At 46.0% G+C, this 22,234-nt stretch overlaps 2 protein-coding genes across 7 annotated transcripts in view; both read left to right on the top strand.

Annotated features, from left to right (window-relative positions):
- Positions 1-14,293, top strand: part of sec16a (SEC16 homolog A, endoplasmic reticulum export factor) — a 29,594-nt gene extending 15,301 nt beyond the window's left edge. For 3 of the 5 annotated variants that reach the window (XM_035390026.1, XM_035390027.1, XM_035390028.1), the window contains exons 18-31: positions 144-257; positions 1,474-1,681; positions 1,814-2,184; positions 2,317-2,364; positions 3,332-3,499; positions 4,087-4,185; positions 5,740-5,796; positions 5,887-6,007; positions 6,180-6,320; positions 9,818-9,909; positions 10,079-10,138; positions 10,815-10,874; positions 11,862-11,957; positions 12,507-14,293. In XM_035390026.1, coding sequence (XP_035245917.1) covers positions 144-257; positions 1,474-1,681; positions 1,814-2,184; positions 2,317-2,364; positions 3,332-3,499; positions 4,087-4,185; positions 5,740-5,796; positions 5,887-6,007; positions 6,180-6,320; positions 9,818-9,909; positions 10,079-10,138; positions 10,815-10,874; positions 11,862-11,957; positions 12,507-12,575 — 1,704 coding nt within the window. In that variant the 3' untranslated portion in view covers positions 12,576-14,293. The remainder of the gene's footprint in view (positions 1-143; positions 258-1,473; positions 1,682-1,813; positions 2,185-2,316; positions 2,365-3,331; positions 3,500-4,086; positions 4,186-5,739; positions 5,797-5,886; positions 6,008-6,179; positions 6,321-9,817; positions 9,910-10,078; positions 10,139-10,814; positions 10,875-11,861; positions 11,958-12,506) is intronic. The other 2 variants (XM_035390029.1, XM_035390030.1) reach the window with 2 other exon arrangements.
- Positions 14,294-15,104: 811 nt separating this feature from the next.
- On the top strand, positions 15,105-22,226 carry inpp5e (inositol polyphosphate-5-phosphatase E). 2 transcript variants are annotated; one of them, XM_035390873.1, is made up of 11 exons: positions 15,105-15,346; positions 15,922-16,768; positions 17,422-17,545; positions 17,671-17,768; positions 17,938-18,062; positions 18,444-18,563; positions 18,765-18,872; positions 18,962-19,123; positions 20,185-20,300; positions 20,614-20,750; positions 21,014-21,192. In XM_035390873.1, the coding sequence occupies exons 2-11, from the start codon at positions 16,080-16,082 to the stop codon at positions 21,060-21,062; spliced, it is 1,728 nt and encodes a 575-aa protein (XP_035246764.1). In that variant the 5' UTR covers positions 15,105-15,346; positions 15,922-16,079; the 3' UTR covers positions 21,063-21,192. The 2 variants fall into 2 exon arrangements, with proteins under 2 accessions (XP_035246764.1, XP_035246763.1); XM_035390872.1 differs by having other exon boundaries at positions 15,115-15,346; positions 20,968-22,226.
- The last annotated feature ends 8 nt before the right edge of the window (positions 22,227-22,234 follow it).

Genomic DNA, 22,234 nt, shown 5'->3' on the forward strand with positions numbered 1-22,234 from the left:
TTGTGAAGCTGAAATTCTGTGCCAGACATCCTCTGTCAGCTCAGTTTGGATAAATTTTAGTTTGTTAAATGCTAAATTTCCTCGCTGGCGGCGATCATAGATGCCTTTGATGTAACGGTGCGTAACGGCGGTGTCGATTGCAGGTCGCGGCGAAGCTACGTTTCTTCGACCCTCAGCTGAAGGAGAAGCCGGAACAGGAGCTTTTCATCGAGCCGGACTGGCTGGTGGGTCTGCGACAGCTGGACGGACAGATCAAGGTAAGTGTGTCTGAGCTGCAGTATACACACACAGTGTACTAGCCTGCATTACTTTAACACATCTTTACCTACTTATCAAGGGTTACAGGACTCAATAAATGTGTGTTTAAATCATTATATGTGATATTGAACATTACATGTGATATTGAAATGTGAAATTGAATAACAAAGTTTAAATTTACAGAAATATTCCACAGAAAATATTTATTTGATAGTTTATTTTTTGTTACTATCCCTTATTACTGAAACCAGGGGAAATGCCAGTTTCCATGCCAGGTAGGATAAAGGGTGGTTGACCTCTTGGTCTGTAGAGTGCCTGTGTGCCTTTATGCTGACTGTAGTGATTCATTGATATTTTAGTGGTGTGCAGTATATCATATTGTTGCCAGGTTTCATCAGTGCTGTCGTAACTTCATTAAGAATTCGGTTGATTTCCTGCCTGGTATAATCCCAGCTGATATTCAGGCTTTCAGCATTAGCTCTCAGTAACATTAGCTGTCAGGAGCAGGTGACTGTGTCATCATGCAAGAGCAGCACTGACACTTTGACCTCTGCTAATCTCTGGCTTCCTACGCAGCACACTGCGGCCCTACAGGTCAGGTTTATTCTATTCTTGGCAGGGCAGCGGAGTGTGCAAACATGAAAAACTACTGTCAGGCATGCGTGCAGTTTGTGACTAGTGATTGTACAAATGTATTTATAGAATTATGTTTCAACAACAAGCAGCCATGCTTTTCCTCCGCCTTACCTCCAATTCTTAAGTGTGTGCATTCTGGTTCTTAGCTTGGAATTTAATTGCATGTGATTTTTTCTAATGTATTCAAATGGTTATATTTGCAAAAAAAGAATGGTCAAAGCATTTTTGGAGAATAATTGACATCCCTAGTGCAGAGTACATGCAGTCCAGAGTGAACTAGCCATAGCCAGTGTGCTTCATACAACACATTAGCTGCATTTTCACCTGTTTCTTTTTTGTTTCTGGAACTTCCACTGAAATGGTTGTAGACAGACCATTACTGAGGTTTAAGACTTCTTTGGCATATGACTGAATGAAGGTAGAAACATTTTTATTGAATGGGAGGTTATTTTAGCAGGCGATCACTAGTCACATCAGTAGTAGTATCCATAATTGTTACTTCTATGGCTATAGTGCCTCCAAGCATTAGATCTTCAGTGTTACAAAGCAGTGTGCATCGGTCTCTTCTGCTCCCTACAGGAAGGGGTCATATCCTACAGTGGAGATAGGGCCACGCCCCAGCAGTATGCCTGCAGTACCCCCAGCTCTGAGTTTGACCAGCCCAGCCCCCCAGACCCAATGGGGGTGCCCCAGGACATGGGAGGCCCTGCCCCAGAGAACCCCTTAATGTCCTCCCTGATGCCAAACCCGGGGCAGCCCATGGCAGGGGTTCAGCTCATGCCCCCAGGTACACAGCAACGTGTGTGTGTGTGTGTGTGTGTGTATGTGTGTGCACGCAGGTGTGTGTAAATCTCAGTAAAGTGTTTTTTGTCTTTGAGTATGAAAGTAACCATGTGCGTGCCTGGTCTCTCTCTCTCAGCACCCCCCACCATTCTGGAGGAAGGGATGCCCTCCATGCCCCAGGTTTTCCCCCCCACTGACGGGGTCCCCTTCTACCCGGTACCCCCCGCTCAGCCTGGCATGGGCCCTTTTTCACAGCCTTTCCCAGAGAGCCAGCCAGGTGGGTATCCCCCTCCAGGGCAGGGCTACGCCCCACCCTACCACCCCGAGCAGCCAGAGATGTACCCAGGACCCCCAATGCCCGCACAGATGTCCCCCCAGGTCAGCCCCACGGAACCTCACCCTGCACCCCCCGAGCACCAGTTCCCGCACCCGAGCTCCCAGCCCTCCTCCCCCGCCCGGAGCACCTTCCCCCAGCAGATGGACTTCTATGACCAGATGGCCCAGATGGTGAGTTCTCATGAGTCGGTATCAGGGCCCAGCTAATACCTCGTTTGCCCTGATCATTGCCTGCTGAACACAGGGCAGCACTGTGTTTTTAGATGGTTAACCTCTGATCTCTGTTTGGCTTTGTCTGACCAGGCCCCAGGGAGGAGGTCCAGAACCACCTCACAGTCCTCAGCACACATGGTAGGGCCCTGCTCTCTCTCACTCTCTCTCTCTCTCTCTCTGCCAGCTTGTCTTCCTCCCTCTGTTCTTCTGCTCCTCCTCATTCTCTCCACATGCAGCTTTGACTCCTCCAGTGTTTCCTCCTCATTCTCTCCACATGCAGCTTTGACTCCTCCAGCGTTTCCTCCTCATTCTCTCCACATGCAGCTTTGACTCCTCCAGCGTTTCCTCCTCATTCTCTCCACACGCAGCTTTGACTCCTCCAGCGTTTCCTCCTCATTCTCTCCACATGCAGCTTTGACTCCTCCAGTGTTTCCTCCTCACATGCAGCTTTGACTCCTCCTGCGTTTCCTCCTCATTCTCTCCACATGCAGCTTTGACTCCTCCAGCGTTTCCTCCTCACATGCAGCATTGACTCCTCCAGCGTTTCCTCCTCATTCTCTCCACACGCAGCTTTGACTCCTCCAGCGTTTCCTCCTCATTCTCTCCACACGCAGCTTTGACTCCTCCAGCGTTTCCTCCTCATTCTCTCCACACGCAGCTTTGACTCCTCCAGTGTTTCCTCCTCATTCTTTCCATACACAGCTTTGACTCCTCCAGCGTTTCCTCCTCATTCTCTCCACACGCAGCTTTGACTCCTCCAGTGTTTCCTCCTCATTCTCTCCATACACAGCGCTGACTCCTCCAGCGTTTCCTCCTCATTCTCTCCCCACGCAGCATTGACTCCTCCAGCGTTTCCTCCTCATTCTCTCCACACGCAGCTTTGACTCCTCCAGCGTTTCCTCCTCATTCTCTCCACATGCAGCTTTGACTCCTTCTCTCCCATCTCAGCTCACAGACCACGGCTCTTCCTCTGCTACCGCTCTTTCTGCATCCCGGAGGCCCCTCGCGGTTTTTGGGGTAAAGGCACAGTTCCTGCCACACTAGCAGCTGCACTGACATGTCTCTTCAGTTCCTGCCCCTCTCACTGGCCCTCTGTTGACTGCAGGCTCCAGGCATGCGATCCCGCACCACCTCCGAATCCTCCACTCACTCCATGGGACCAGAGCGGAAGAATTCAGCTGTGAAGCAGACCTCGCCCCCTCCCCCGTCCATACCAGAGCAGGCCCCCCACAGGGAGGAGCCCAAGAAGCAAAAGAAGGACTCCCCCAAAAAGGTGGGTGTTCATGACCTCAGAGAAGTACCTGAGGCCTGTACTTGTGGTCTGTTTTTAATTCCAGATAATATATTATTGCATGTTAGTATTTAAATGCTAATGTTAAAATGCAACACATTTTTAAAAGTTAACCGACTTCTGAGAAGTACTTGTTGTATTGGGTAGGTTCATTGGGTAAAATATTAAATCTTCCCCAAATTTGCTCTTTAATGAACATATTGCTCACAGATATTTCTTAGTGTAAATAAAATAGTGGAATCTTTTTACATTCACTGTGAGCATATTGAAAAACATACATATTTCAGTTAATTGGGTTGAAAAGTGAATTTGAGAAAATGGGCTACACCTGCTGAGAGCATTGTTCATCCATGTCTGGAATTATGGAGAATCCTTCGGCCTGGAATATCGGTCTGCATATGTCTGAGTGTGTCTATACAGTGATCTGAGTATGTATCCATCCATCTCTGTGTCCTTTTCTGTCTGTACTGAACAAGTTTCTATTCCATCAGTCTGTGCTCAATGAGTTTGTCCATCGGTATTTGTGATCTGAATGACTGTACCTCTCCATCTGTCTGTCCCTCTCTCAGGGAGGTGGAGGTGGAGGTGGAGGTGGTGGTGGCTGGCTGATGAACTTGTTTCGCAAGGGGAAGAACGAGGCTCACCTGCCTGACGACAAGAATAAATCGGTAAGGAGGCTCCGCCTGTTCATTTGGATTATTCTTAGGGAAGCTGGGCTGAAGTGATGTGTTTGGAAAGCTGTCCATTCACTTCTTTTACTCAACCATGTCAGTTGTGCTGCTTGCAAGCAATGTTTTCTTAAGCTCTAAAAGAATGGCAGGGCTCGGAGTGACCTAAGGCCATTATGAGATTGGTTCAGGCCAGTTGATTGATCTGTCATTTGCCAAAACGGGCCACTACCCTAAATAAGTCTTGAATGGGTCAAAGAGTAACAAGTTTTACCATCCAGGGAACTATGCTACAACTGGGTCATTTCTGTACCATCGCTTACTTATGATAACAAATGTTACGGCTTGGTCATTCATCACTTTGTATCAACATTTTCTTTATAAATAGCTAACGTTGAAATTCGGAATCTCCAGACGAAGGTCTGGAGGTTCTGAAAGACAAAGGTCCTCTGTAATTTGGCAGCAGCGATTGGCAGATTTATTTCATATTTTATTTTCTTAAACCAGCACTGTAGATTGGTGTTTTGACAGTGTAAAGCAAATAGTCTGTATAGTCTCCTTTAAAAAGTGGTTGTATTCATTTCAGCAGAATCAGTGGAAGTGTACCTGGTGCAAGTAGAACACTGACCTACTAGCCTGATTGGACTGATAAAAAAATCTTTAATTTTCAGCCCTGAAATGGTTATGATTTGATTCAAAGTTTTGTAGGTTTTCACTCCAACCCTAACAAAGCACACCTCATTCAAGAGCTAGAGATCTCATTGAGCTACTTGTAGATCCATTTGCACCATTTTAAGAAATATAGGCCTAAAAGAAAATAAACACTGCTTATAACATTTAAGTATTTAACACACAAGTGAAAGAATAACGGAAAGAACGCCCAGGCCAAAGTACATTTTCAAACATATTTTAATAAATACCACACCTTTTTCAAAATGTAAATAGCACTCAAGTGCATTTCTGTAAAACAGTGTCAAAAAAGGAATTCTGAGACAGGGATTTTGATAAATAGACCAGTTTCAAGCAGTGCTGCTTCCAGTCTAAAATGAAATGAACTCGAATAGGGCTGAAGTATTACCAGGCCATAAATCGCTTGTTGTGGCAAAAGTTAATTAAAATTTAGAATTTTCCTTCCTGTCTCTTTGCTACAATACAGGACGGATGTGGAATAGTGGTATCAAAAATGATTTGCAGCTGGGTACATCATAATGTGGATCAACTAAATAGTCTTCTGAAAAGCTTTGACTGTATAGGTACCAGTATACTCAAAACGAAGTGGAACGTTTTGTTCGAAATGACCTATTTCTATGGAGAGAGATTAGTCTCAAGTTAGCAATGGGGCGGGACGGGCTAGTAAAACGTCAGGAAGCAGTGTTAGTGAGAGTTGTCAGCGCAACTGTTCTGATAGATTGTACAGTAGCTCTGAAGCACAATACTTCAGATCTCTCTGTGAAGGCAGATCCTGGAGGAATTTTTATCGTTCGCGATCTACGATTATCATATCGCACACCCCTCATTCTGGTTATAGAACTGTATTTTTTTTTGCTTCATCAGATCGTTTGGGATGAGAAGAAACAGAGATGGGTGAACTTGGATGAACCAGAAGAGGAGGTAATGGTTTACTGATTGGTCTGAATTGTTTGCCCTTGTGAGGGGGTTCACCTAGAGTCAAGAGCTGAGGTGTGTTGATTTTCCCCACAGAACAAGCCTCCCCCGCCACCGCCCTCAAACTTCCCGAAAATGGGCCCTCAGATGGGGCCAGGAGGGCCCGGCGGGCCGCCCAGCGGGGGACCCCCGGTGAACATCTTCTCCAGGAAAGCAGGTGAGACACGGGAGTGAGCTCCTCAGCAGGACCGACGCTCCCCTGCTCAGAGCCTGCGCTAGCCGCATCGCTGCAGGTCCTGCTGGAACGCGCTACTCCCATCAGCCTGTCCTGTGTGCGGTGAGGCTGCCGTTTCCCTGCCTCTTACCTGAGAACCCTCTGCCTTCCACAGGCACTAAGGGCCGGTACGTGGACGTCCTGAACCCAGGCGGAACTGGCGCCAAGCCTGCCAGTTTAGTCCCTGCCCCGGCGGATCTCTTCGCACCCCTGGCACCCATGCCCATGCCCGCTAACCTCTTCGTACCAGGAGCAGGTCTGCTCTTTCAGCTCTTTTTCTTTCTTCTTTCTGATTTGTGTTGAGATTATTTGCTCAAAGTGTTGAGCGTAACAACGTACTGAACGCAGGAGATCACTGGGGTTGAGTGTAGTGGCGTGTTGAACACAGGAGATCACTGGGGTTGAGTGTAGCGGTGTATGGAACGCAGGCGATCACTGGGGTTGAGTGTAGCGGCGTATGGAACACAGGAGATCACTGGGGTTGAGTGTAGTGGCGTGTTGAACACAGGAGATCACTGGGGTTGAGTGTAGCGGCGTATGGAACACAGGAGATCACTGGGGTTGAGTGTAGCGGCGTATGGAACACAGGAGATCACTGGGGTTGAGTGTAGCGGCATATGGAACACAGGAGATCACTGGGGTTGAGTGTAGCGGCATATGGAACACAGGAGATCACTGGGGTTGAGTGTAGTGGCGTGTTGAACACAGGAGATCACAGGGGTTGATTGTAGCGGCGTATGGAACACAGGAGATCACTGGGGTTGAGTGTAGCGGCGTATGGAACACAGGAGATCACTGGGGCTGAGTGTAGCGGCGTATGGAACACAGGAGATCACTGGGGTTGAGTGTAGCGGCGTATGGAATGCAGGAGATCACTGGGGTTGAGTGTGGCGGCGTATGGAACGCAGGAGATCACTGGGGTTGAGTGTAGCGGCGTATGGAACGCAGGAGATCACTGGGGTTGAGTGTAGCGGCGTATGGAACGCAGGAGATCACTGGGGTTGAGTGTAGCGGCGTATGGAACGCAGGAGATCACTGGGGTTGAGTGTAGCGGCGTATGGAACGCAGGAGATCACTGGGGTTGAGTGTAGCGGCGTATGGAACGCAGGAGATCACTGGGGCTGAGTGTAGCGGTGTATGGAACGCAGGAGATCACTGGGGTTGAGTGTAGCGGCGTATGGAACGCAGGAGATCACTGGGGTTGAGTGTGGCGGCGTATGGAACGCAGGAGATCACTGGGGTTGAGTGTAGCGGCGTATGGAACGCAGGAGATCACTGGGGTTGAGTGTAGCGGCGTATGGAACGCAGGAGATCACTGGGGTTGAGTGTAGCGGCGTATGGAACGCAGGAGATCACTGGGGCTGAGTGTAGCGGCGTATGGAACGCAGGAGATCACTGGGGCTGAGTGTAGCGGCGTATGGAACACAGGAGATCACTGGGGCTGAGTGTAGCGGCGTATGGAACACAGGAGATCACTGGGGCTGAGTGTAGCGGAGTATGGAACACAGGAGATCACTGGGGTTGAGTGTAGCGGCGTATGGAACGCAGGAGATCACTGGGGCTGAGTGTAGCGGCGTATGGAACACAGGAGATCACTGGGGCTGAGTGTAGCGGAGTATGGAACACAGGCGATCACTGGGGTTGAGTGTAGCGGCGTATGGAACGCAGGAGATCACTGGGGCTGAGTGTAGCGGAGTATGGAACACAGGCGATCACTGGGGCTGAGTGTAGCGGAGTATGGAACACAGGCGATCACTGGGGCTGAGTGTAGCGGCGTATGGAACACAGGAGATCACAGGGGTTGAGTGTAGCGGCGTATGGAACACAGGAGATCACTGGGGTTGAGTGTAGCGGCGTATGGAACACAGGAGATCGCTGGGGTTGAGTGTAGCGGCGTATGGAACACAGGAGATCGCTGGGGTTGAGTGTAGCGGAGTATGGAACACAGGCGATCACTGGGGCTGAGTGTAGCGGCGTATGGAACACAGGAGATCACAGGGGTTGAGTGTAGCGGCGTATGGAACACAGGAGATCACTGGGGTTGAGTGTAGCGGCGTATGGAACACAGGAGATCGCTGGGGTTGAGTGTAGCGACGTATGGAACACAGGAGATCACTGGGGTTGAGTGTAGCGGCGTATGGAACGCAGGAGATCACTGGGGTTGAGTGTAGCGGCGTATGGAACGCAGGAGATCACTGGGGCTGAGTGTAGCGGCGTATGGAACACAGGAGATCACTGGGGCTGAGTGTAGCGGAGTATGGAACACAGGCGATCACTGGGGTTGAGTGTAGCGGCGTATGGAACGCAGGAGATCACTGGGGCTGAGTGTAGCGGAGTATGGAACACAGGCGATCACTGGGGCTGAGTGTAGCGGAGTATGGAACACAGGCGATCACTGGGGCTGAGTGTAGCGGCGTATGGAACACAGGAGATCACAGGGGTTGAGTGTAGCGGCGTATGGAACACAGGAGATCGCTGGGGTTGAGTGTAGCGGCGTATGGAACACAGGAGATCGCTGGGGTTGAGTGTAGCGGAGTATGGAACACAGGCGATCACTGGGGCTGAGTGTAGCGGCGTATGGAACACAGGAGATCACAGGGGTTGAGTGTAGCGGCGTATGGAACACAGGAGATCACTGGGGTTGAGTGTAGCGGCGTATGGAACACAGGAGATCGCTGGGGTTGAGTGTAGCGACGTATGGAACACAGGAGATCACTGGGGTTGAGTGTAGCGGCGTATGGAACGCAGGAGATCACTGGGGTTGAGTGTAGCGGCGTATGGAACACAGGAGATCACTGGGGTTGAGTGTAGCGGCGTATGGAACACAGGAGATCACTGGGGTTGAGTGTAGCGGCGTATGGAACACAGGAGATCACTGGGGTTGAGTGTAGCGGCGTATGGAACACAGGAGATCACTGGGGTTGAGTGTAGCGGCGTATGGAACACAGGAGATCACAGGGGTTGAGTGTAGCGGCGTATGGAACACAGGAGATCACTGGGGTTGAGTGTAGCGGCGTATGGAACACAGGAGATCACTGGGGTTGAGTGTAGCGGCGTATGGAACACAGGAGATCACTGGGGTTGAGTGTAGCGGCGTATGGAACACAGGAGATCACTGGGGTTGAGTGTAGCGGCGTATGGAACACAGGAGATCACTGGGGCTGAGTGTAGCGGCGTATGGAACACAGGAGATCACTGGGGCTGAGTGTAGCGGAGTATGGAACACAGGAGATCACTGGGGTTGAGTGTAGCGGCGTATGGAACACAGGAGATCACTGGGGTTGAGTGTAGCGGCGTATGGAACACAGGAGATCACTGGGGTTGAGTGTAGCGGCGTATGGAACACAGGAGATCACTGGGGTTGAGTGTAGCGGAGTATGGAACACAGGAGATCACTGGGGTTGAGTGTAGCGGCGTATGGAACACAGGAGATCACTGGGGTTGAGTGTAGCGGCGTATGGAACACAGGAGATCACTGGGGTTGAGTGTAGCGGCGTATGGAACACAGGAGATCACTGGGGTTGAGTGTAGCGGCGTATGGAACACAGGAGATCACTGGGGTTGAGTGTAGCGGCGTATGGAACACAGGAGATCACAGGGGCTGAGTGTAGCGGCGTATGGAACACAGGAGATCACTGGGGTTGAGTGTAGCGGCGTATGGAACACAGGAGATCACTGGGGTTGAGTGTAGCGGCGTATGGAACACAGGAGATCACTGGGGCGTGCTGAAGGAGGCCTTTTTTCTGTCCTCAGCACCAGAGGAGCAGCAGCCCATGGAGGGCAGCGTTCCGGAGACTGGCGGTAACCCAGAGCAGGACCATCCTGTCCCCAGCGCCGCACCCCAGGTGAGACACAACCGCCTGGGGATGAGGGAGAGGGGACAGTCGGGTGCATCTACAGTCACAGCCACATGTTTAATGTTAGCACTGCAAATGGATGTGCTTTATTTAAATGGGGTTGGACATTTTTCTCTACCTTGTATGAGATTCACATTTTGGAATTCTGATGTTCCAGATGTTCAACCCAATGCTGTTCCCTCCCGGCCCAGAGGGGGCAGCAGCTATGGATGGGGAGGTGAGAAACATTTCTGACCTTTTCTAGAGAAGTCTTTGATCCAGGAAGCTGCTCATCCTGCCATCCTATGCCCATGCCCCATTGCAGCATGGAGTCTGACTCCGTCAAATTCTCTGAGCATCCAGTCATCCAGGCTACATCCCCGTAGGGTCTTGTGTGCAAGTAGCTTCTCTTAACCCTTGGCAATCCATTAACATGCAACAGAAGGATATAACCATGTTCTATCTCTAATAATCAAGTCAGGTCAGAGTTATGGACCAAATTAGCTGGGTTGATAATTAGGGTGATATTGCATGTTTGTGCGCGTGTGCGTTTGTGCGAGTGAGAGACTTTGAATGTGTGTTTACCTTTTGACTTAAAACAATCAAATTTCAATTTATTACTGGGAGTGTAATTACTATTTAAGTGCCTGGACAGGTAAAAAGTTAACTTACTAGCTTGAGTTTCTTCAGTTGCCTATTCCTGTTCTTGTCTGTCATTTCTGATGAGAAACTGTTTATATCACCGCTGACCTGAGACCATCTGCTCCCTCTCTGCTCCCGGCACTTAAAACTCCTGAATCTGCACATTTTTGCCCTCGTGAAAACCAGTCTCAGAGCGGAAGCTTGGGGCTGAGACTTGCATGTATTAATTTTGGTTTGTGGTGTTTTTGTTCATTTATTCCTGCTGTTTTTAGCTCTCACGCTCTAGCTCAATGAGTTCTTTATCACGCGAAGTGAGTCAGCATTTAAACCAGGTACATCCAGCTGGGCTTCGTGAGCCCCACCCTGCCCATTCGTCATGCCCCGCGTCACGCCTCCCCTGCACACGCCACACAGCACACGTCTGCACCCTCTGCCTCTAGCACCGCGCGTTTCGGGCGGGGCACCCAGCTGAGCCAGCCTTCGCAGTGCTGTGCCTGGGTCAAAGCCACGCGGCACTACAGAGCTCTCCAGAGTGATGGTGCCCAGGTGGTGCTTCCAAGCACTGATCTGGGTTCAGCTGAACGTGCCACAGTCCTAATTTCAACTGTCAAGGCTCAGTGCTTGGAGGTGCGTTCCGTCAGTAAGATAACGTCACAGAGTAGGTTGAGTCAATGAATTTCTGAGAGTTGGCTCAGTGAAAATGAGTAGCCTCCCTATTTCTGATCTGGCAATCAAGTCAGTGGCACCTTCACGAGACCTGTAAAGGATCAAATTGAGAGTACCAGATGGGGTATTAGGATGACCTCATTGTTGTCCCCCTCTAGCATTGCTGAAGGCAGAGCTGTCACCGCCCCTGTCTTTGTCACTCTGTATGGCCACGTGTGCATGCCTACATTTAACCCATCACGCTCTGCATGCTTGTTATTAACATCAGTGGGCGTGTCCATCAGCTCCGCCTCATCCACCACATGCCTCATGCCACTGTGGAATTGGGTGGGAGGACCTTGTTGAAGTCACATGGTTTCTGTTGGGGCGGGGAGGTGAGAGCCAAATCGAGCATCACCCACTGGGTAAGCTCAGCTATGGTGCTGATGTTATCCCTTCTTTAATCCATGGGTCAAAGGTAGGAGGGTTGGTCTAAAAATTCTAACTTGAAACCTCTGTTCAGATGGAAAACTTGGTGTTTTTCCACACAGAGTGATTTTCATTTTCTCTGTGTGTAAAACCAAAAGCCCTAAAAAAAAGAACCTCCTTCCTGACACATGGAATAAATGGGTGACTGTGCCTTGGCCATCATGACTTATGAGTGTTTCCTGCAGGCTCAAGCTCAGCCTCCTCCACAAGGAGCCCCACCCCCCCAAGGAGGTCCACCCCCTGGAGGTGTGACTTTCTACAATCCCTCCCAGTTTGCACAGGTGAGTCATCCTGTCCTGACATTCCTTCAACAACAATGTGGGTTTGGTATTAAAGTGTGATTGCAGTCGCTGTTCCAGCTTGGCTCCGCCTAATACACAATTTTGCATCCTGGGGTAGAAATGGAAAATGTGTGTCCATCTCATTTGCATATAGTATGCAATATGCAAATGAATTTGTACTGCGTAGCTGCAGCTAGCTTATGAAAACTCTGATCAAACTGGCAAACTAGTTGTTGCAGATCGAATATGAATCTAAATTCAGCAATTACATGGCCTATTTCTCACCACAAATGTTACATATTTTAGTGGACTGTTTCGGTGGAATATGAGAGCTTATGAACTTGTTTCTCTGGTTTGAAAAATGTTGGGCCGAAACTAATCTAGCCAATCAGGTGTCGGCAGTGTTCCATCATATTAAAAAGTCTAAGGTCTAACGTCATTTAATAGAGCGAGTGATTGGAAAAGGGCTAATTAGTTGTGGTGCCACGTGGTCTATTGACCATCGCTTTCATAAGACATCTAATGTGGTACATTATTTTCGCCTTTTAGCCAAGCGCCCCGTCGGGAGGAGGCCGACTGGGTCGGTTCGGGCAGAGGAAGTACCCGGCGCTGAAGTAGAGTCTGCCAGGATCGGCTGAAGAGGTGGCCTGGTTCTGAAGCTGGCTGTCAGGCTCTGTGACACTCACTGCCCCCAATGTTTGAATAAAAAGCACATTCGTTAGCTTCAATTCCATACTCATTTGATATGCCATTTTGTATGATCAGAGCTTTATCAGATTCAGATTTTGTTGCAGTTTTAATTTCTTCTGGTTCTTTCTCATGCCACAGGAATAGCCACTGTCGTATATGTCCAGTTAGGCCATGCTGGTAACCCCAGAAGTTTTCTTGGAGATTCAGTGGCCCTTTTTTTTTTTACAGTATGTACCATGTGATCTAGGCGTTCCAGTGAGCTTCATCTCGCAAGCATACCACTTTATCCGGGTTTGATGATGGCACGGGAAACCTGGAGTCAACAGTCAGGGATGTTGAGATCAACCTCACCACTTCATAAAATTAAATGTTGACATGTTCACACCTGGAGTTAGGATATTTACTGCAGAACCTTGTCTTAGGGTGCAAAAATACTGTTAAAATGTTAATTTTATGAGGACGCGTTTAAGAACAGCTTGCTTTGTGTACAACCAGTAGTGTCACTCTCCTGACAGTCTGCTGAACACCAGTCGGAGCCATGAATTCCATTGGATCCTGTTCACCAGTTCATCACAAGGCAGAAAGATTTGATTGAGACTGTTTGTTTGTTTGTTTGTTTTTTTTTAGTGCTTTCTCTTAAGTTTAAGTGTAGGTGAACTTTCATTTCAGTGCCACTGAGTGGCCTGTGAGCCCCCACCCCCTCTCTGTCTGATTATGTTTTTAATCCTCAGTACCTGTGTAGTTTCTTTGGTGTCCCTGAATGTGCTGCTGAGGTAGGAGAGGTCTGTCAGAGCACGGAATTGTGTGAATTTTTAAGTGCAATATCAGTTTTTTCCCCCCTTTTCCCCCATTCCCAATTTAAATTAGACATTTACTAGAGGGTGAAAAGCATAGTTCAGTTAACATAAGAAAATCACAACCAAGGCTGTTATAGTACAGTAGCCTTGAATGTTAACCTTTTACGAGAGTTGAAATGTTGTTCATTTGGAATATTTATTAAACTTGCCTGCCCGTTATTACCCATGGTCTTAATGAAGCTTGACTGTAACCATTCTAAAGTTCAAGAGAAATGGCAGATCTTACAGGAACGATGAGAGTACCATTTTTACAGCAGGTTTCAGGACTGAACACCATTTTTAATTGTCATAAATCTATCCAAATATTTGTATATCTGATTCAGATTGTATTTATGACCTGTAGTCAAGTGTGCAAAGCGACTAATATTTCTGAGTTAACCTTGAAATGCAGTTAATCCCTACATTTACACCTTGATCATTTGTATCAAACGCTTCAGTGTATGAACTATCATGGAAGTATGTCAAGTGCGAGGCGAGTAACCATTCTACGCTATTCCCAGTCTCCTACAATTTATTTTTTCTTTTGGCTATCTGTTGTGATCAATCCTCCCGCCTCCCCCTCCATGTCATCTGTAATGTATCCAGAATCCTTTGCTTCAATATAGTTTCTGAAGCTGAGTTTTCATGTAGACTGCTGAATACTTTTAATTCAAATTGTTTCCTTTATTTGAAGGAAGCTCTTGATTTTCCTAAGTGTTTAGAATTGACATTGTAAAATTCTTGACAACAGAAGCAAAACTTAAAACAAATGATAATAAAAATATTTTTGCGCTCTTGAGCACTTTGAAAGTATGTGTTGTGTATCTGTGTAACCTTTGTGGTTGTCTTTCTCTAATGTAGTGCAATCTGTCGTGGCATGTTGATTGTCCTGGGCCGTTTCACAAAGCAGTATTACTGAGTTAGCTGCACTGAGTAAGACTGAATCTGGAACGTGGAGTGAAGTAAAAATGGCTATTCCTGGTTTTACTCTGCAGTTATCCAGCTAACTCCATAATCTGCTTTGTGACATACTCCTGGACTTATACACTCACAGGTTTGTAAGCATATCCAACATTTTGGACTGTTCATTGAGTCGGTCAAGCCATATTCTCCGTTTAGTTTGTGATTCTGCTTAAACAGATTCATGTGAAATTGTTCTCAAAGTAATATGCCTTATAATTTGGTTGGTCAAAATTTTGGGTTCTTGGAAACTGGGAAAATGATCAGAGGTAAAGTCCAGTGGTCCAAAGGTAAAAGTCCTGCTATGCGTTTCCTCCACCCATGAACTCTGCCAGCTGATTTCACTAATTAGTTCTACCTCCTGGCTGAAGGATGTGCCAATTTGAACAGCTAATTTGCAAAACCGGGTGATTGGAACAAAATACTGGGGCAGACTATTACGTTCTGAACCTGGATTTTTCACTTCTGAAAATGATGGCAGGAAAATTAACTTTACAGACCTCCCTCCATACTGCGTGTGTAGAAGTTTGACAGATGAACAGATTTCACATCAACTAGACATAACCCTTGAAAGTTATTGACAGCAAAATCAGAATTACCTCTGGCCGCTTACCTGCATTTCCTAGATTTGGGACGAGGGCGCTGTTTGACTAAATCGTTTCAAGTCGAATTCTTCCAGGTTAAATCATCTGTCGCCATGCGCCGCGTTGCTAAGGAAGTGATTCGTTCAGTGTCTCTTATGGTAACTTGCTGTACATATTAACAGATAACATTTAATCTGGACCGCATATCATCTTGTCTTTATCTGCTGTGGGAGCCTGTCCATGATATGTGCAGGTCGGAGAATGTACATTCACTGCGCAATACGGCGCCTCGAACAATTTAATTTTCAAACAAAACAAGGTAAGATAACTTGCCTAACTGTTAGCTAGCTAACGGTAATGTTAATTATTTTATGTCGGTAGTTAGTTGGTTCTCACTTGCGCTAACTTAGCTAACAAAACACTGTCATTAGTTACGGTTGCGAACTTCACTAAGGTTGCATTTCTGATTTGATTGAAGATGTTTTATGCTGTTTTAGCAAGTGCTGATTTTTACAAAAAACGTTAGCAGCTCAATTAACTAGCGAGCAATCAAGTACAGCATTGGCTTTGTATTAGTCAATATGTTCTTGGAAGTGTCACTATGTCAGTTATGGACAAATGAATCTGAGTATCAGTTCTTTGTCAAGGTGTTGTGTGTTCTATTAATTATTCACCGTTTCTGCGTGTGCGAGAATGCTGACATTGTTACTGATCGAGTTAAACGATTTACAAATTCGGATGCCTTTACCTAATAACAGGATTTTTTTAAATTTTACATTTCTGTATGTCATCGTCTTTAATATACTGGCCTACTTGGATTTCCTTATTTTTAAGTGATGTCCTGAAACACATTGAATTTGTCAATGAATGGTGTAATTCTTTATTACCTTCCAGATGTGGGTATGTGAATAATTGGCTGAAACTCTTCAAACTGTAAGCAAAACTTCTGGAGATGAGAGACAATAATGAACCTGCTGAACAGTGTGTGATCTCAGTCTGTGAACAAGACGTGGTCCTAAGGAACCACAGTCAGGTACTCTCCTGGCAGCCTGATGGTGGAGCAGACTTTCTGCGATGCAGAAAACTACACATGTGCCTGTAGTGACACCCTGAGATTCTCTGCTGAGGAGATGGAGAAAGTCAGTCATACAAGTCCGTGTTCAGCAGAGCAGCCGTTCCTACCCAAGCCTCCTGCCCATATGAAGGATCAAACCATCTCCTCTGCCAGACAGAGGAGGAGGAATAATAAGGCCAGTCAGGAGAGTCTGACTGACCACACAGGTACTGGGTCCTCCACAGACTCCCTCCAGGATGATAGCACAGGCCGGCCTGTCTTCAGTAGCACTGCCTCTCTCCAGAATGAACAGAACGCTGTGGATGGTCTTCTCAGGGACAGCCCCAGGGATGTCACCTTCTCCAGAGGGCAGGAGGACCCTGATCCCTGCAGTCTGGCCGGGCAGCACATGAAGTCCACCAAGGTCTGTCTCTCTCCACTGCAGCCTTGTCCATCCCCTGCTGTAGAGCCCTGCACTGCTTCCACGTCCTTAAGGACGGCTAATGAGATTGACGGGGATTGTGAGGATTATGAGGCAGTGGCCAGAGGGGGTTTGGAGCGCCTGCACAGGAACTACTGTGACTGCCAGCTTTCGGAGACCATGGTGTCTGACAACACCTCCCTCAACTCCATGAAGTCCTCCTTCAGTGTACTCAACCCCATTCGACCCAAGGATGCAAGGAACAGGTCAGGGCGCTCTTACTCTGTTTTCTGCTGTGGTATTGCTGGTCCAAAACTGGCTTCAGCCTCAACTTCCTGTCTAGCAAGCAAGCTCTTCCTCATTTGTGGCAGTTTTGAATTATGAATGTGGTTTTTATGAAACAATTTACTGAAGTTATGGACACTTGCAGTAAAATAATTTTTGTGGTATCTCTTTTCTGAAGGATTGACCCTGTTATAGGCTTTAAGGGCTTCAAAAGTGGTATTTTCTGCTCTTAAAAGATTTAGAAAATTTTCATACAGTCTTGCGGTTTGTTGCTTTGCTAGGCTCTCCATTGCGAATGGAAAATGTAGAAATAAGTGCTTTTCAAGGAAATCTACTTGAAACAATTACAATTGTGCAGAAAAACACTTTTTCTGAAGATCCTGCATATCAATAGCAAGCATCTGAACTATTTACCCGGCAAACTGGTATTTTGTTATTTACTGCTGATGAAAGGGGACGGGGACAGTGAGGAGAGTAAGATTAGGCAGTCACAGAAAATAATGTGGTAGAGAGAGTAGAGAGATTCTGAGAGTATCAGTGAAAGAACAGACCCGTTTTAGGCTTTGACCATCGGCATGTGTGCTTAATATCCTCACTGCTACCTCTGTCTCCCCCTGGTGGTTTGGTGGTTCAGAAGCTTCTTGGAGGGCAGTGTTCTGGGCCATGGTGCATTGCTTGGGGCGGGTGAGCTTGACCGATACTTCCCTGAAAGAAGAGTTGGAGTCTATATTGTCACATGGAACATGCAAGGAGAGAAGGTGCATCAGAAGCTTCCTGTACTTTTATACATTAGTAGATAAACCTACAGGCTCAGTATCACATTTTACATGCTTTGAGAAATTGCTAATAATGTCTTTTAATATTTAATATATCTGATTCTCAGGAACTTCCCTCTAACCTGGATGACCTTTTGTTCCCCATGGATACTGAAGCTGCTCAGGATTTATACATCATAGGAGTCCAGGAGGGCTGTGCTGATAGGTATACAGTCAAACCTTCAAATATCCACACGTTATCAAGAGTAGAGCGAATGTTTCTTCGGTATATAACTTACTTGAAAATACATAAAATATAATAGGTTGAATCAATGTGTATGTAATAGGTTGAATCACCAGGAAATATGTCTGTCTTATGATCTTTTGCTAAACAGGAGAGAGTGGGATATTCGCCTGCAAGAAGCTCTGGGGCCATATTATGTTATGTTGTATGCTGCTGTTCATGGCGTACTATATCTAAGTGTCTTCATTAGGAGAGACCTGATCTGGTTCTGTTCAGGTGGGTTTTCCTGTAGCTCCTGCATTTCTTCCACCCTTTGTACTTCCTTCCATATTTTACATGCCTCCAGTTGGCTATAGGAAGTTCTGTTGCTGTTTGCCTTCCTTTGTGTCCTGTGTATGCTGTCTCTAAATATTCATGAGTCAACAAATCAAAACAGCAAATCATAATGACAGAACTTTAATTGTTAAGACTACAACGCTGTCCCTCTGGCAATCTGATTTCTGCCAAAACTGTTCTATGGGCATCTGGCTCCATGGCAGGGCCAGCAAAACCACGTCAGTGGTGACATGGCATTCTGGACGCCATGTGCAGACGTGAATACATGAGGACATGCACTCTCCTACACATGCTCATCGGTGATGACATTTTCTCCAACAGAAGTGGAACATGCTACGGTCACAACACGCATAATCTCGCAGATCAAAACCAAGGGTGCAGTGGGAGTCAGCTTCACCTTCTTCGGCACTTCCTTCCTCTTCATCACTTCCCACTTCACCTGTGAGTATAAGAATGTAGTGATGTTCTCAACTGGTTAAGTAAAACTTTGGAATGACTTCAACCTGTTTTATGATTTCTTGCTTGCTAAGTCAGTTGAGACCACTCTCCTAGCAAACAGAGTGTGCTGAACACTGTACTGTAGATAGTTTGTGGAGATAGTTGAAGGGTTTTCAACATCAAGTGTTTTTGTGTCTGTTACAGCTGGAGATAGTAAAGTGTATGAAAGGATTCTAGACTACAACAAGATAATTGAAGCACTGACTCTTCCCAAAGTCATTCCGGACACCAACCCTTACCGCTCCATCACCTGTAAGTGCCCATAGCCACTGTCTATGAAACTCACTTAGAAGTAGCGGGAATTGCATGACATTTGACTGTCCATTTTTGTGCCATTTCAGCGGATGTGACGACCCGATTTGATGAGGTCTTCTGGTTTGGGGACTTTAATTTCCGTCTCAGTAAAGACCGGGCAGCAGTTGAGGGCATTATGAAGGAGAACCTGGGGTCAGACATGAGCCCCCTGCTTCAGCACGACCAGCTATCCAAGGAAATGAGGGATGGTATGTTTGCCTTTGTGGTTTCGGTATGGGACAAAGCTGTGGTAGAGATCCTGGCTGAGATGCCCATTTAAATGGATATGCAAGGCTCTCACCAGGAATGTTTTTTGTTGCGTGTGCTCTTACACATAGTGTTGTGTATGCCTTCTTTCCAGAACCTAAGTGGGATAACCTTAAATGTGTCTTCCATTTGACTTGCCACATAGCTGCATGGGTGCAAGATGTCAAGGCAGTAACTGAATTAATTGAAAATGTATAGTGGATATGGAACTGCTAGCTACCATAACATGCTAAAATTATACAGAAAATAAAAAATGCAAAAATATTTGCAACTTTTTTAGACTGTCAAGTTACAACCTTATCTCTTTAACTAGTTTTAAATAATCTTTTTCATGCTTAACCTTCAAAAAAGTGAATTGTTTTATTATTTTTGGTATTTTGGAAAAGATTTTAAAGCAGAATCTCGGCTGGACATTCCTCGTCCATAGACTTCCGTTTATCTTGGAATTTAATCAGTCATTTTGGACTAATGAAATATGGTGTGGTGAGCTGTCATTGTCAGATCAATAGACATTTCTTGAGGAAATTAAGAAATTAATAACATTCATTATTATGGTGAACTAGCCCTTTAATCCACCACCACACTGCTCATAGCTTTTCAGACATAGGGAAAGAATAGTTTTGAATTGTACAGCATGGCACAAGAGAAGGATCTGTGTGACAGCTGTATCAATTCTTTATTCTTTGAAGGGACCCCTGATATGTTGAACAGAAGGTATGCAAACCTTGGATAAGGTTGTCTGGTATTAAAGTGAGGGCAGGTGCCATGCAGCCACATTGTTCTCTCTGTAACTCATTGTGTAGAATGGGTCCCCATGGAGTGTGATGCACTATCAGGGCCATTCTAATGGGAAAGGACACTTTATGGACTTTAGTAAATTCTAATGGTTCTCTTGTGAAAAAAGAGAAGACTGAAAGTGAAAGAAGACTGAAATGTTTAGATCATTTCAATTGTGAAATGAATTTGCATTGATAAGGCTTTATCTCTTTAATCTCTTCTACAGGTTCCATCTTCAAAGGGTTCCAAGAAGCACCCATACACTTCCTTCCGACATACAAATTTGACATTGGCTTTGATGTATACGACACCACGTCAAAGCAGAGAACTCCTTCATATACAGTGAGGACATTGGACATTCCGTCTCACTGATATGTATCAGATGGTCAATTCAGGAGCATCTGCTGTTTTAATCCAAGCTATTGTCCAGTAGTTTTGCAGCTTTATCTAGGCTCAGAGCACTAATACATTGTATTGTACAAGTGATAAGTAAAATGTATAAGTCATAAGTCATTTTATGTCTGCAAATGTTTTAAGTGATTTTAAATGCTAACTACCTTCTAGTAGCCACAAAAAGTGATTTCAGGAATTTCAGGAACTGAATTCTGTCCACCTCTCCTTTTGACTGTGTTTTTCTCTCCCTGCCATTGTGAAGGACCGGATACTGTACAGGAGTCGACAGAGGGATGACATCAAGGCAGTCAAGTATGCCTGCTGTTCATCCATCAAGACATCGGACCACCGGCCTGTAATTGGCATATTTCAGGTCAAACTCCAACCAGGAAGGGACAAGTGAGTGATAACAGCATGCCAGTTTGCAAAATGTAGATAAAATGTCCAGAAATATGAGCATCATTTATAATTCAATGGAGAGTGTGTTCCAGTCAATCCATTTGAGTGGGCAGTAAGCATAGCCTTGTCGATGCATCCTTTTGATGACAAGTACAGTGCTGGGAGAGACAGGCAGTGGCAGAGGTGATTTACTGGATCAATGTTGCATGTATTCCAGCATCCCTCTGGGGGCTGGTCAGTTTGACAGAGACTTGTTTCTGGAGGGAATCCGGAGGAGAATCACCCGGGAGCAGAAGTGGAAGGAGGCGATGAAGAACCAGAAGAGCAGCAGCGTTTGTTCCATCTCCTGAATCATGGGCACCAGAGGAACTGGAACAGATTGGTTGAAGGCCTCTTTGTTTGACAGTGCAAAAAAAGTTGACTTTTACATCAGGCCTGCAGACTCAGCAGAATGCCATTTATTTTACATTCCACAGAAATCCAAGGAGATGCCTTGGTTCAGCTTCCAATGACTTCTCTTTGAAGGTTATTCCACATTAACCAAATATTTCTTATGTATGTATAATACTCTATTTTTGTTTATTTATCCAGCTGTTGGTGTATAGGCTGTGTGTGGGAAATCTCTTTGCATCTTGAGCTTTTTATTAGATTTCATCACTATGATTATTCTGTTACATGACCTAACATGTAACAGACAAGTTCAATAGGTTAACAGACAAGTTCTGCTTTACTTGTGCAAGATCATACACGGTAAGCCCAGACTAATAATCTGTTGATGTTGATCTGAGCTGGTCCTCCTTTGTGTAGTTTCATACTGAGTAAGGAAAGTGTTGATGGAAAAGGAGCCGTTATCATGTTTTGTGTTGCCTTAAAACATAGCCTTCAGCTGAGATTCAGCATAAGAACGTGTATTAAAGCCTGCATCAATGCTTATGCCTTTGATTAACAAATGGAAAAGAAAACTTGAAGTAACATTCTGCTCTGATGACCTTGGGGGATTTGTAGGAATAGCTGAATTGTGAAGTGCTGTAAAAACCTTGAGAGTAAAATTCCTTTCTTTACTTCTTCACTTGGGACCTATTGGGCGAAGAAACTAAACAACGTATTTGTCAATGCTGATAGAGCTGAAACTACAACCTGAATCCTGGGCATAACGTCACACTGCAAACTAACTGTTGTGGAAGCTATGACTTTGTATTCTGCTGCAATTGTACCTGTGAGCATTTGATTCTCAACTGTTCCTCACTTTGTGTGCAGACACATTGATAAAGGGGAGCCTTTTTTCCATTGTCCTTTTCTTTTGCATTTAAATGACAACTCTCACATCCTTCAAAATCCAAGATGAATGGCTGCATAAAATTACTTTATGGAGAATTTTGAGGTCAAAACAATACGGCATGTACAGAGTATGTAAACATGTTTTTAAGGAATTATGACTCTGAAAGTCTGAATAAAACATTTCATTTTATAAACTTAGCTGATAG

This window comes from Anguilla anguilla, chromosome 14 (genome assembly GCF_013347855.1).
Source record: "Anguilla anguilla isolate fAngAng1 chromosome 14, fAngAng1.pri, whole genome shotgun sequence".
Lineage (NCBI taxonomy): Eukaryota > Metazoa > Chordata > Actinopteri > Anguilliformes > Anguillidae > Anguilla > Anguilla anguilla.

Bases quoted from the DNA above. Each gene is read 5' to 3' on its own strand.
- inpp5e (XM_035390872.1), top strand. From the start codon at position 16,080: ATGGTGGAGCAGACTTTCTGCGATGCAGAAAACTACACATGTGCCTGT. The intron at 17,546-17,670 runs GTGCATCAGAAG...TCTGATTCTCAG, and splicing joins GGAACATGCAAGGAGAGAAG to GAACTTCCCTCTAACCTGGA. The intron at 18,873-18,961 runs GTAAGTGCCCAT...GTGCCATTTCAG, and splicing joins CCCTTACCGCTCCATCACCT to CGGATGTGACGACCCGATTT.